This window comes from Myxine glutinosa, chromosome 4 (genome assembly GCF_964187855.1).
Source record: "Myxine glutinosa chromosome 4, kmMyxGlut1.1, whole genome shotgun sequence".
Lineage (NCBI taxonomy): Eukaryota > Metazoa > Chordata > Myxini > Myxiniformes > Myxinidae > Myxine > Myxine glutinosa.
The window spans coordinates 200,937,031-200,951,077 of NC_136264.1; the positions used below are offsets into that span (position 1 = coordinate 200,937,031).

At 44.5% G+C, this 14,047-nt stretch overlaps 1 protein-coding gene across 2 annotated transcripts in view; it reads right to left on the reverse strand.

Moving 5' to 3' along the window:
- LOC137425632 (plexin-A1) overlaps positions 1–14,047 on the reverse strand; it is a 235,555-nt gene continuing 221,508 nt past the window's right edge. For both annotated transcript variants that reach the window (XM_078776907.1, XM_068114238.2), the window contains exons 29-32: positions 11,954–12,123; positions 8,352–8,564; positions 5,197–5,347; positions 1–1,404 (exon numbers count right to left, since the gene is read on the reverse strand). In XM_078776907.1, coding sequence (XP_078633033.1) covers positions 1,309–1,404; positions 5,197–5,347; positions 8,352–8,564; positions 11,954–12,123 — 630 coding nt within the window. In that variant the 3' untranslated portion in view covers positions 1–1,308. The remainder of the gene's footprint in view (positions 1,405–5,196; positions 5,348–8,351; positions 8,565–11,953; positions 12,124–14,047) is intronic.

The window sequence follows — 14,047 nt, forward strand, 5'->3', positions numbered from 1 at the left end:
TTTGATGATGCCAAACTTTATTAACATTGTTGGAAATATATACACATCGTAAAATTTGTTCCAATGCCTAAAACAAGAGAAAACTATTTACAGTATCAAACAAAAACTTCACTGGATTTATAAACTCCTTCAGTACCTAATACCAAGTTCTGCAGCCCGAGCCAACGTGTTTACAAATGCTGTTCGACCCCGAAAGTTGAAGTTTCAAATTTCAGAGCTGCAACTAAACTGTGAGACATGAACAGGTTGGTAAACCAATTGCGATTCAAATTGGCAATAATGATTCTCACAAAGTATGAGGCTCGATGGTTTAAGTAAAGGAAGGTGACCTCAATGGGATATAGTCGTAAAAAAGCTGATGACGTGGAAATGAAGGTAAAGAAAAAACAAAAGAAAGAAAAACTTCCATTCCTGGATGATCAAGTGGGAACTCCGCTAACAGTTTCACCTGCCAGGTCTTAGTGCAACACCTTGTGGCCAACAAGCTCCAGGAAGCTACAATAATGGCTTTGTTTCTTCCTCGTTTACCTTAGATAAACAGCAATATTTGAAATAAAAACGTTAAGCAATCAATCAACAGCATAAAAACAGATAAACAGATACAAAGTACGTTCTCAAATCATCCTTCAAATTTCCTTGAAATCCCATGACCCTCCCGGACCGCACTGAAGACCGAAGACCACGTCCCGATCGACCTCAAATGCACAGATATCAACTGTATCAAAAAAACTCAGCACAAAGTACTTCGCAAAAGGTAGTTGAAGATGCAATAATATCTGTCCCTCATAAAAACGGCGTAAATTCTACTTCTGCATGTAATGTGGATAAAGCCAATGATCCGATCCTATTAATCCCGAATTCTCAACAGTCCTTCCCTGCCCCACATTCACAAGCAGCAAAGCTCCTCCAGGTCCCCAGCAGGCACGATTCTGAATGCTCCGAGAGGACACGCCATCTTGCAGCTACTGGGATTTAAACATGCACAGCACATTGAACAAACCTTTGAGAATCAAAAATACAATTAAATAGCATCTCAAAATACATGTGTGCACGTTTGGGTGACTGGCATCGCCCGTTATGGCCGCTTTGATGCTTTTTGTTTGTTTTCGTGCCTCGGAGACTGCTCATGCAGCAGGTGCTTTGTGGACACCTCGGTTTGATGAGCAACTTCTCTCGTACACATGCAGAGGTAACAAAATGACACCATTTGTCTTTGTACATAATACTAGATCCTGTGGAGACTGGGTGGTAGTTTTAAAGATCCGGATGCCAAGTGCAGCATATCAGCAGCTCCCAGGTCACGGACGCTCAGCTTGCCCCCCGCATGCTCGAAACGAGCATTTCGAGCTTGTAGGCGAGTCTCTGCCGCTTGGCTGGTTCTTCCGTCTCCAACGAGTAAACAATCTGGCGACACAAATGCACGCATGTTAGAAGCATGTCACGATGAACCGTCCTTTTTCAATTTCAACCTGCAAAAGGAACAATTCGGTATCGATGTATCGACCTTAAACTACGCTGTCGACTCACTTTTTAATACAGATCTCGAGGCTCATATAATGGATGGTGATTGGTGGAATAAAAGAGGGTAAAGCCAAGGTTCCTCTTTTCTCCCGCCTCTGTAACTTAAAGCCAAGGTTCTCACTCTCTTCAATCCCACTCCTCCCTCCAGGTCTTTAAAACAGCTGTTCACCACCATCTCTTATCTTCCCCCCATCCAAAACCTTGATCTTTTCTACCCCCGCTAATTTCACCCCAAATCCACTTTTTTGAAATTTCGACTTCTGTCCTGGAAGTCCTCGGTGTCCTTGTGTTTCATACTTCTCCCACCCCCCCCCCCTTCCCACGCCTCCCCTCCCCAAGCCCCCCCCCCCACTCCCACAGATCTCCCGATGTCCTTGCTCTCAAATGTTGTGTTTGTGTCCTTCCCCCTCTCTCCTCATCTTGTCTGCCGCTCCCCTTATTTTGTGTTTTATGTGTCGGTTTGACTTTTTGTGTGTGATTAATGTTAGCTCTTACACGAGCCTCGATCTTGTATACAAAAAAAAGGGTTACATTCATTGGTGTGGCACAGCTGTTAATGTAGACCAGTTATGACCTTATATGGTGCATATTTATGATCGTTTGTCTTGTGGGATTGCCATGTTAGTTTGTCTGGCAATCATTATTAAAACAATTACTTATTTCCTAAGGCCTGCTTGCATATCTGTTTCTGCCATGCTTTCCGTGCAAACTGTTTCTGTTTTATTTAGCCTCCCTGGAGGATCAAAGTAAAAAGTCAAACAACAATGTCGCCGGACTGGATGAAATACTGGTAGTGTTCTGGGTGCTATGCTTTTTCTGGTCTTCATCAATGATCTCTCTGACTCTATTGAAAATCCTCTCTATCTCTTTGCTGATGACTCCACTCTCTGCCGCTCCATTCCTCATCCCTCAGATCGGCAGTCTGCAGCCTCCTCATTCTCTGCAGACCTGGACAAAATCACAGTCTGGTCAAACAAGTGGAACATGTCTTTCAATCCTGACAAATCTCACACTCTTTCTATTTCTCTCCGAAAAGACCGACTGGACAACCCTCCCATCCACTTTCTGAATAATCCTCTCCAAGAAGTTCTGTCACTCAAGCTTTTGGGTCTCACTATCTGCCATGATCTTTCCTGGGAAAACCACATTTCAAATCTGGCCTCCAAAGCCAGTCGCCGACTGGGCATTCTCCGTCGTGCAAAGTCCTTCCTTGTGTTACGTGCTCCTCCCCAAACCCCGGTCACGTTGTACCTCCGAGCCCCGAGAGGAGTCACGGCAGAAAGATGTGTTATTCTGTGTGTCAAAGATCAATGGTGAAACCACACCAATTGTTACCAACAAACAAGTATTGTATTAAGGTCACACAAGAATAACAGCAATAACAATATTAATCAATTGTACAACCAATATATCATTCCTATGATGGTACCATCAGTTTCGTACAATATAACTCACTGTGCTCCAAGTGAGCGAAAAGAACATTCCCAATGTCTCTGTCCCAGCTTCAAACCAAAGTCGATTCACGCTCCAGTGATCGTCAGAACGATGTTGTATCGAGACCAGAATCCCGTTCGGTTGACAGTCACACTGCCAAAGATGGGCAAAGGTACCCTCAAGAGGCGACTGGGAAATCACACCTTCGGGTATGGACGTTCAACGGCTCACAGACGGCGAACCGCAAATTCCCACTCAAAATCCACGTTACACACACACACACCAGGTTAACGTCTGGATGCGGTGAAATGGTTGAAGCGAGGTGAAGAGCCTAGAGCGATACGAAATCCGGCGCGAGGCAAAATGGCCAACCGGCCCGTACTCGAGACATAACGGCACTCCAACGATTCTCTTCGGAATCAACCGCAAAACCTGTCACGCAGGTTTATCTGTCACAGCGATAACAACTCTGTCGCAGGAATCCCTTTCCCAGGAAACCCCAAAGTTCGCTAGTGACCCCCGTTCGCCAGCGTTTGCTCCAGACCTCCAAGCAGCTCGGCTCCTTCTCTGACCTCACTTGCTCCGCCTCCTTTTCCTCCGCTTCTTCCTCTTATTATTCCTCTTCTTCTTCGTCTGGTTCCCGATCCGGTTTCCGGTTTCTTTTTAAAACATTAATGTTTTTTACCTTTTGAAAACAGTTATCTCCAATTCACTTAAACGATAACAATTAATAGTACATGGAACCAAAAATGTTTACAGTGGATGAGAACCACAACAACGGAAGTGACGAATCCATAACACTTGGCACACCTGAGCTCCTCACCACATACAAGGCTTTCATCCACAGCTCAATGGAATACTGTTCCCCCCCTCTGGGCCGGTGCTCCTGCCTCACACCTAGCTCGGCTTTACGCTGTTGAAGCCAAAGCATTCAGAATCATTGGAATCTCCCGCGATGAAGCTAACTCCGAGAGCCTTTCACTCACTCACCACAGGCAGGTTGGTGGCCTTTCTGTCTTCTACCGACTCCTCTCCAGCCTTGCTCCCCCAGCTCTCTCTGTGCTCTGTCGCCCTAATATTCCAACAGGTCGCACAAGATCTGCCAGCAACCCTCTTTTGGTTAAACTGCCAAAATCTAGGCTCTCTGCTCACCTTCACTCCTTCATTCCTCTTTTCTCCCGCCTCTGGAACAAACTCCCCCACTCCCTTCAATCCCACTCCACCCCCCAGGTCTTTAAAACAGCTGTTCACCATCTCTTATCTTTTCCCATCCAAAACCTTGATCTTTTCTACCCCCGCTAATTCACCCCAGATACATTTTTTCGAAATTCCACCTTCTTTCCTGGAAGTCCTTGCAGTGTTCATATGTTTTATACCTCTCCCACCTCCCCCCAAGCCCTCTCCCTCCCACAGTTCTCTCGATGTCCCTGCTCTGAAATGTTATGTTTGTGTCCTTCCTCCTCTCTTCCCATCTTGTCTACCGCTCTCCTTATTTTGTGTTTTATGTGTCGGTTTGACTTTTTGTGTGATTAATGTTAGCTCTTTCACAAGCCTCGATCTTGTAAACAAAAAAAAAAAATCCAGAGTGAAGTGTATAAACACGGACACCAAATGATCATCAGATCATATCCCAAGGACAATCATCCCACCAACTTTCATCCAAACCCGTTCAGAACTTTTCCAGATATCTTGTTCACGAACATACGAACACGCATGCGTGCACACACACACACACACACACACACACACACACACACACACACACACACACACACACACACACACACACACACACACACACACACACACACACACACACGATTGAATGCGCGGGAGTAACTTGATCGGCACTCAGTAGAGAGCATACCTCTGCCAGGTGAACAGTTTACGTTTTGTATTCTAGAGTAGACCAGAAAATCACAATGCAGAATCATATCTAATCGAAATCATCCATCCATAACGTTTTGAGATATCCTGCTGTGTCTCGTTTTTGTCCCTATCTCCGAATGGTGAAAAATCACTTAAAAAATTCTCGTAGCCGAATCCGAATCTGGATCTTCACCAAAATCTAATCATTTCGTCCTTGTCAGATACGCTACCTCTCTGCCAAATTTTGTCCTTATCCGTCCACAACTTTTTGAGATATTTTGTTCACAAACGGACAGACAGACAGGGGTGAAAACATAACCTCCATCCACCTTTGGTGGCAGGGGGTGAAAATGGTAAATAAATAAAGCTTACCTCCTCATTATACTTGGCAACGTAGGCATATATCTCATTGAGGGCACTCATGGTGTTGAAGTCACTGACATGGAGACGAGATTGCTCTGCTAAGTAGGCATTCATATCCTGGTCACTGATTGCTGCCATCTTTGCAATATCAGAGTAGTACCTGTGCAAGGAATAGCGGAGGTAAATCAAATGAGATGTAAAGTTTCCGAAGCTCCTGGTTGTTGTTATGAGTTCTAAAATGTAAACGTTATTTCCGGTAAACCAAAAAGCAAGCATAATCGTGTCATGTCAGAAGTTTCACAAGGTCTCACTTTTCAAGAGTAAACAAAATTTTTCTGATTGTTATTACTCCCGCCAGGGAGTAACGCATTCGATCGTGTCCATATGTGTGTGTGTGTGCGTGTGCGTATGTGTTCGTGTGTTTGTGAACAGGATATCTGGAAAAGTTCTGAACGGATTTGGATGAAAGTTGGTGGATGATTGCCCTTGGGATAAGGAAGAATTGATTAGTTTTTGGTGAAGCTCAGGATATTATTCCGGATCCAGGAAAAAAGTTTGGGGAAGATTTTTTCAGTTTTACTGCATTAAAGCTTTTATTCTTATTCTTAAATGATGTTTTTCTCCTCTAATTCCGAGATATATCAAAATTAATTCTCTGACAGTTAGGGCCTACTTTATTTTTCATTTATTGTTTTGCGTCCGCGAAGGGTAGGCGAGTTATCTCCAGCAATCTGAATAAATTAGAAATCTCTGTTCTAACCTACAGGGGGCACTGCATCAGCAGCACAGCCATGCACTCAGCAATGATGTAAATGCATAACCACGTGCTGGATACAAACAAACGAACACCTGCCAATTTTGCAACCTTATTGGTTTGAAGATCCACTGGTTAAAATTATCTAATTGCAACATTATTAAAGTTCAGTTTTCAGTTTAGCATCTACATATATGATCTGCTTTGATTACTTGGGGGATTACTTTGGAGATTACTTGGGGGATTACTTTGGAGATTACTTGGGGGATTACATGGGGAATTACTTGGGGGATTACTTTGGAGATTACTTGGGGGATTACTTTGGAGATTACTTTGGAGATTACTTGGGGGATTACATTGGAGATTACTTGGGGGATTACATTGGAGATTACTTTGGGGATTACTTGGGGGATTACTTTGGAGATTACTTGGGGGATTACTTTGGAGATTACTTGGGGGATTACTTTGGAGATTACTTGGGGGATTACTTTGGAGATTACTTTGGGGATTACTTGGGGAATTACTTTGGAGATTACTTGGGGGATTACATGGGGAATTACTTTGGAGATTACTTGGGGGATTACTTTGGAGATTACTTGGGGGATTACTTTGGAGATTACTTGGGGGATTACATGGGGAATTGCTTGGGGGATTACTTTGGAGATTACTTGGGGGATTACTTTGGAGATTACTTGGGGCATTACTTTGGAGATTACTTGGGGGATTAGATTGGAGATTACTTGGGGGATTACATTGGAGATTACTTGGGGGATTACTTTGGAGATTACTTGGGGAATTACTTTGGAGATTACTTGGGGGATTACATGGGGGAATTACTTTGGAGATTACTTGGGGGATTACTTTGGAGATTACTTGGGGGATTACTTTGGAGATTACTTGGGGGATTACATGGGGAATTGCTTGGGGGATTACTTTGGAGATTACTTGGGGGATTACTTTGGAGATTACTTGGGGCATTACTTTGGAGATTACTTGGGGGATTAGATTGGAGATTACTTGGGGGATTACATTGGAGATTACTTGGGGAATTACATTGGAGATTACTTGGGGGATTACTTTGGGGATTACTTGGGGAATTACTTTGGAGATTACTTTGGAGATTACATTGGAGATTACTTTGGAGATTACTTGGGGGATTACTTTGGAGATTACTTGGGGAATTACGTTGGAGATTACTTGGGGGATGACATGGGGAATTACTTGGGGAATTACTTTGGAGATTACTTGGGGGATTACATTGGAGATTACTTTGGGGATTACTTGGGGAATTACTTTGGAGATTACTTGGGGGATTACATGGGGAATTACTTGGGGAATTACTTTGGAGATTACTTGGGGGATTACTTTGGAGATTACTTGGGGGATTACTTTGGAGATTACTTGGGGGATTACTTTGGAGATTACTTGGGGGATTACTTTGGAGATTACTTAGGGGATTACTTGGGGGATTACTTTGGAGATTACTTGGGGGATTACTTTGGAGATTACTTGGGGGATTACTTTGGAGATTACTTAGGGGATTACTTTGGATATTACTTGGAGGATTACTTTGGAGATTACTTTGGAGATTACTTGGGGGATTACTTTGGAGATTACTTAGGGGATTACTTTGGATATTACTTGGAGGATTACTTGGGGGATTACTTTGGAGATTACTTAGGGGATTACTTTGGAGATTACTTGGGGGATTACTTTGGAGATTACTTGGGGGATTACTTTGGAGATTACTTGGGGGATTACTTTGGAGATTACTTGGGGGATTACTTTGGAGATTACTTGGGGATTACTTTGGAGATTACTTGGGGGATTACTTTGGAGATTACTTGGGGGATTACTTTGGAGATTACTTTAGAGATTACTTGGGGGATTACTTTGGAGATTACTTAGGGGATTACTTTGGAGATTACTTGGGGGATTACTTTGAGATTACTTGGGGGATTACTTCGGAGATTACTTTAGAGATTACTTGGGGGATTACTTTAGAGATTACTTGGGGGATTACTTTGGAGATTACTTGGGGATTGCTGTGGGGTAACAAGTTTTTTAAAAATCGATACTCGTTTTAACGTAAACAAGTAATTAGAAAAGAGATGTTAGTTAAACAATGAAGAAAGCAAAACACAACAGTTGGAAATTTTGAAATGACGTCCTCGGCCCTTGATGAAAAATCGACTTTCAGCAATACCATCAACATGTGGTATCTTACGGGAAGCCAAACATGGACGCTCAAATTCTGGATAACAAAAGGACTCACAGGAGGGAAAGTCTAATTTTTTCTATAGTAAAAAAAACAACCAGCGAAGCCTTTCTACAGCAAGCAGAACCTTTCAGATGGAAAATTGTCACAAATGTCATATTGTCGTGATCACAAAAAGTGAATAGGCCTCACCTCTCCACCCAATGCTTATAGTTGGGTATATCCTTGGCGTAAAGAAGTTTGTTGGATGGTGAGTCTTTGCCCAGTCGATGTTCCGACGTGGAACACGAGTCCATGAATGTCTGGGCCACTACAGATAGACAAGCATCTGTGATGCTACTTTTATGGATGTCAAACACAAACTGGGGGTTCTTGATGACATTCACCCAGAACCGAAGTGGAAGGCTGTGGACAGGGCAATGGGAGAAGGGATAACCGATTTAGCATGGTGTTATGGCTTTTCTCAATCAGAAAGATGCACAGTTTGACCGGGTACTTTATCCATGGTCATAAAAAACCAAAACTGCAATTGCGGTTCAGCAGCCTCCGCAGTGAGGTCATGGTGACGCCATTTGCACAGAAATGCTCTATATTGTCCTCCGTTTTTGTTGTTCTTTGTTGGAGGTTCTGTTTTGATGGTAAATTGTCATTGTCGTTTGCCTTTCTGTCTGGCATTACCATTTTCGTTTATAAACTATTTAGTGAAAAGGGATAAAATCAATGTAGTTGTAGCAGCTTAATACAGCTGATGGCCTGTAGGTACACACTCTCACCTTTGAGGCATCTAGCATGGGTTTGAATTCAGCCCAGATTGTCTTCCTGGTGTCTCACAGGCTACATGGGGAGTCATTGTGTTCCGTCCCTCGGATGGACGTTAAACTTGGCGTCCCATCTGCTGACATGAGTTGGTGGACGTCAAAGCTCCCACAATATCCTTCGTGAAGTGTAGGCAAGAAGACAAAGATGTAACAGCTTCCCACATTGAGGAAGGAATTATCTGAGGATGATTTTTATATCAGGTGTGTTGATTTAGCCAGGTGTTTTTGTCTACTTTGGTCAAACATTGCAGGTATTGTAGCGGTTACCTTATTGGGACATAATCCTCGTGCATGGGCCAGTGGGGCTTTTGATGATGTGGGAAGACGTATGCACGGTTGTTGAAGCCACACCCTCCGAAGAGGGTGTTGGCACTATAAAAGCTGTACGAGTTCCGTTCGCGTGAGGATTTCTGTCGGAATAAAGGAGCTTTGAACACCTAAGAAATGGCCTCGTCTTCTCGTCATCCGCAACTCCTAAACTGGTGACCCCGGCTGCTCCCGAACGGATTCTGGGGCTTCAAACGAACATAGCAAGCGCAGTTTCAATCGACCTGCCGGAGTTTTGCGAACCTTTTTCGGGGGCTTCCAACGAGCATGGCGACACCTACATTGGTGACCCCGGCTGCTCCCGAACGTATTCGGGGGCTTCAAACGAACGTGGCAAATGCAGTTTCGATCGAACTGCCGGAGTTTTGGGAACGACGGGCGGCCATTTGGTTCGCGCAGGCTGAGGCCCAGTTCGCCCTTCGGAACATTTCCGCTGGCAACACGGCGTATTGTTGGGTCGTGTCTGCGCTCGGCTCCTCCTCTGCGACCAGAGTGGCGAGCCTGCTCCAGGATCCACCGAAGGAAAGCAGTTAGGAGACGTTGGTGGCACTGCTGCTCGTCTCTGCGCGCACCGACGTTGCACCGACGCACTGCTGCTCGTAACCTTCATGCGCACTGCGCTGGGCTCATCCTCTGTGACCAGAGTGGTGAGCCTTCTACAGGATCCTCCAAAGGGATGCAGTTACGAGACGTTGGTGGCACTGCTGCTCATCTCCTTTGCGCGCACTGACGTTGGCGGCACGGCTGCTCGTCACCTACGCGCGCACACAGGCCGAGTACTGCTGCTCGTACCCTTCGCGCACACAGACCGAGTACTGCTGCTCGTAGCCTTCGCGCACACTACGGCCAAGCACCTCCTCTGCAACCAGTGTGGTGAGCCTTCTCCAACGTGCGCTGCTGCTCGTCGCCTTCGCGCGCACTGACCCGAGCAGCATGGCTGCTCGTCACCTTTGCGCGCACTGACCCGAGCAGCACGGCTGCTCGGCACCTTTGCGCAACTACATACTACAACTACAACTCGCGAAAACTCTACAACTACAGCTGCAACTCGCGCAACTACTACTCCTACTCTGCAACCTTGGGAGGCCCGCGAGGAACCTCAGCAGCCTCCCCCGAGGCCTTGACCAGCCCCCTCGATTGGCTCAACCCCACGACGGGGCCGTCCCCCGTGCGAGTGCATTCTGGGGGGGCGCATATAGCGGTTACCTTATTGGGACATAATCCACGTGCACGGGCCATTGGGGCTTTTGATGATGTGGGCGTGACGTACGCGCGGTTGTTGAAGCCACGCCCTCCGAAGAGGGTGTTGGCGCTATAAAAGCTGTATGAGTTCCGTTCGCGTGAGGATTTCTCTCGGAATAAGGGAGCTTTGAACACGTAAGAAATGGCCTCGTCTTCTCGTCATCCGCAACTCCTAAAGTATCGTAAATTTGCTGTATTTTATTAATTCGGTGGTAATACCCCAAATCACTACCCGCAAGTAGTGACCATACCTGGTGTTGGCCTAATGGTTAGGGCGGCGGGCTTGGGATCCTAAGGTCCTGAGTTCGAATCCCATTCAACTGTTGAATTAATACCAGGTGTGATTGACTCAGCCTGTAATCCTTCTGAGGTCGGCGAAATGAGTACCGGGGTACTGGGTCCTCCCTCAAGGAGGGTGATGACAGGATTTGCACTCCGGCCCCCGTAAAAACACCTCATTGCATAGCACACGCAATGGTGTGTGCCGGGATGGTGCTGAGGAGCCACCCAAGGACGCAGCAACGTGCTGATCCAGCATACGCTCCCACATAAAAAAGTAGTGACCAGAAAACGTAACTCACTTTTCATACTTTGAATGTTATTTATCTTCTAAGTGAACTAAAACTAGTTTGGGATCGATTTTGTACTCTGCCTCCTTTCGTTGCAGATATATATGGTGGTTGTTTCAACGGTAGTTTTGTTGTCTTTATTGATGTCAATAGTAGAATGTTTGGACGATCATGTCAAGCTGACAAGCAAGGACACTCGGATCGTCTACAGAGGAATATGATGACAATGGAGCTCTATTGAAAATGAGGCCGAGATCGGAAGTGGTCTCAAATGGACAAGTACTCTTCCTAATGTATAATCTGCCAGGAGAAGAGAAGGTGAAAGGAATCCAAGGCAAGAGGAGGCTTAATACACTTCATAGTGCGATGCTTGTGCAAAACGATGAAGTGGTTGGATGACTCAGGCTTGACTTGGAAACTCTGGTGACCCAGACTGTTGTTATCCGACATCCTAACTTTTATAAACCCAACACGAGGATGCAAATTTTTAATTGAAATCGTTCCAAAAAACTGATCCTGCAACCTGTCAATGGGCGCTGCAAACAACGAATGTCTAGATTCCGAAAAATTCCAGGCACTCTGAAACTCCAACATTAGACTGGAATTGTATATTTTGCCGTCGGCTTTCATAGAATGCCAAAACACTCTTCCATCCTCATTTTTATTTCAATATGAATTCCTCTTTAACATCTAGAAATTTGAGGCACTATAAAGGAAAATCTACCAATCAGCAGAAATCTGGGATTCCTGAAAAATAATGTGAGGATGCTGCACGACTTCGTAATTCTGATACTTTTGCCACAACTAAAATAACCGGTCACAACCTAGGCACTCTTACCAATTGCTCTTCCATGTATGTCGTACATCCGGATCGCTTATCTGGTGCTTGTCTGCTTGTTCATCCAGATAGTCAAACATATACTTGATGGCGAGAGGCAAGGAGCTGCCACGATGCGCCGTGCTGAATATCGTCTCAAATAGATCATCCACAAACTTCTGCAATGTGCCCTGCAACAAAATATTCAATAGGAAAAGCAACATATTACCTCTCATTTTCCACTATACAGGATTGATAAAACATTCCATCAAACGGATGCATTGTAGAACCGCCTTGACACAACACATCAAGTAACAATGTCTTATGTCCTCTAATGTCCTCAAATATCCCCTAATATCCTCCAACTCCCTCTATTTAAGTGTAATGTCCTCTAATATCCTCGAATGTCTTCCAATATCTGCTAATGTCCTCGAATGTCCCCCAATGTCCCCCAATGTCCCCCAATGTCCTCTATTGTCCTCTAATGTCCTCTAATGTCCTCGAATTTCCTCTAATGCCCTCTAATTTCCTCCAATATCCTCTAATGTCCTCCAATATCCTCTCATGTACTCTAATATCCTCTAATGTCCTCTAATGTCCTCTAATATCCTCTAATGTCCTCTAATGTCATCTACTATCCTCTAATATCCTCTAATATCCTCTAATGTCCTCTAATGTCCTCTAATGTCCTCTAATCTATATATATAAAACACAGTTTGTGTGTGTGTGTGTAATGTTACCGATAGACTCCTAAACGGAGAGGCTCACGTGCTTGATATTTGGCATAGACATGGCCATTGAGCCTGGGACGAACATGGCCGAACTCAAAATATTTGACGATCCATATTTTTTATTCATATTTACCTCAGCGCATTTCAGCGCACGGAATCAACGGAATCAGAGCAGGTGGGCGCTGATTCGCTCAGAGCGATCACGTGATGACGCTATGAACACGATGACGCTATGAACGCTATGAACGATATGACGCTATGAACGCTATGACGCTATGAAAAAAAAAATCGCTATGATGCTATGACGCTATGACCGCTATGGAAAAAAAAATCGCTATGACGCTATGAAACGCTATGACGCTATGAATGATATGACGCTATGACGCTATCTATGAACGCTATGACGCTATGACGCTATCTATGAACGCTATGACGCTATGACGCTATGGAAAAAAAAATCGCTATGACGCTATGAAAAAAAAAATCGCTCGCTTTGCCAAGGGGCTCGCTCCCCCCCCCCCCCCCCCCCGTTCCCCTCCCCTCCCCTTCCCCCTCCCCCTCCCCCGCCCGGCAATGCCGGGTACTTCTGCTAGTGTCCTCTAATATCCTCTAATATCTTCTAATGTCCTCTAATGTCCTCCAATGTCCTCTAATGTCCTCTAATGTGCTTTAATGTCCTCCAATATCCTCTAATGTCCTCAAATATCCTCTAATATCCTCCAATGTCCTCCAATGTCCTCCAATGTCCTCAAATATCCTCTAATGTCCTCTAATGTCCTCTAATGTCCTCTAATGTCCTCCAATGTCCTCCAATGTCCTCCAATGTCCTCCAATGTCCTCCAATGTCCTCAAATATCCTCTAATGTCCTCTAATGTGCTTTAATGTCCTCCAATATCCTCTAATGTCCTCAAATATCCTCTAATATCCTCTAATGTCCTCTAATATCCTCTAATATCTTCTAATATCCTCTAATGTCCTCTAATGTCTTCTAAAGTCTTATACTATCCTCCAATATCCTCTAATGTCTGCTAATATGCTCTAATATCCTTTGATATCCTCTAATGTCCTCTATTCTCCTCTATTCTCCTCAAATGTCCTCTAATGTCCTCGAATTTCCTCTAATAACCTCTAATGTCCTCCAATATCCTCTCATGTACTCTAATATCCTCTAATGTCCTCTAATATCCTCGAATGTCCTCTAATGTCCTCTAATGTCCTCTAATGTCATCTAATATCCTCTAATGTCCTCCAATGTCCTCAAATGTCCTCAAATGTCCTCTAATGTCCTCTAATGTCCTCTAATGTCCTCTAATGTCCTCTAATGTGCTTTAATGTCCTCAAATATCCTCTAATATCCTCTAATGTCCTCTAATATCCTCTAAT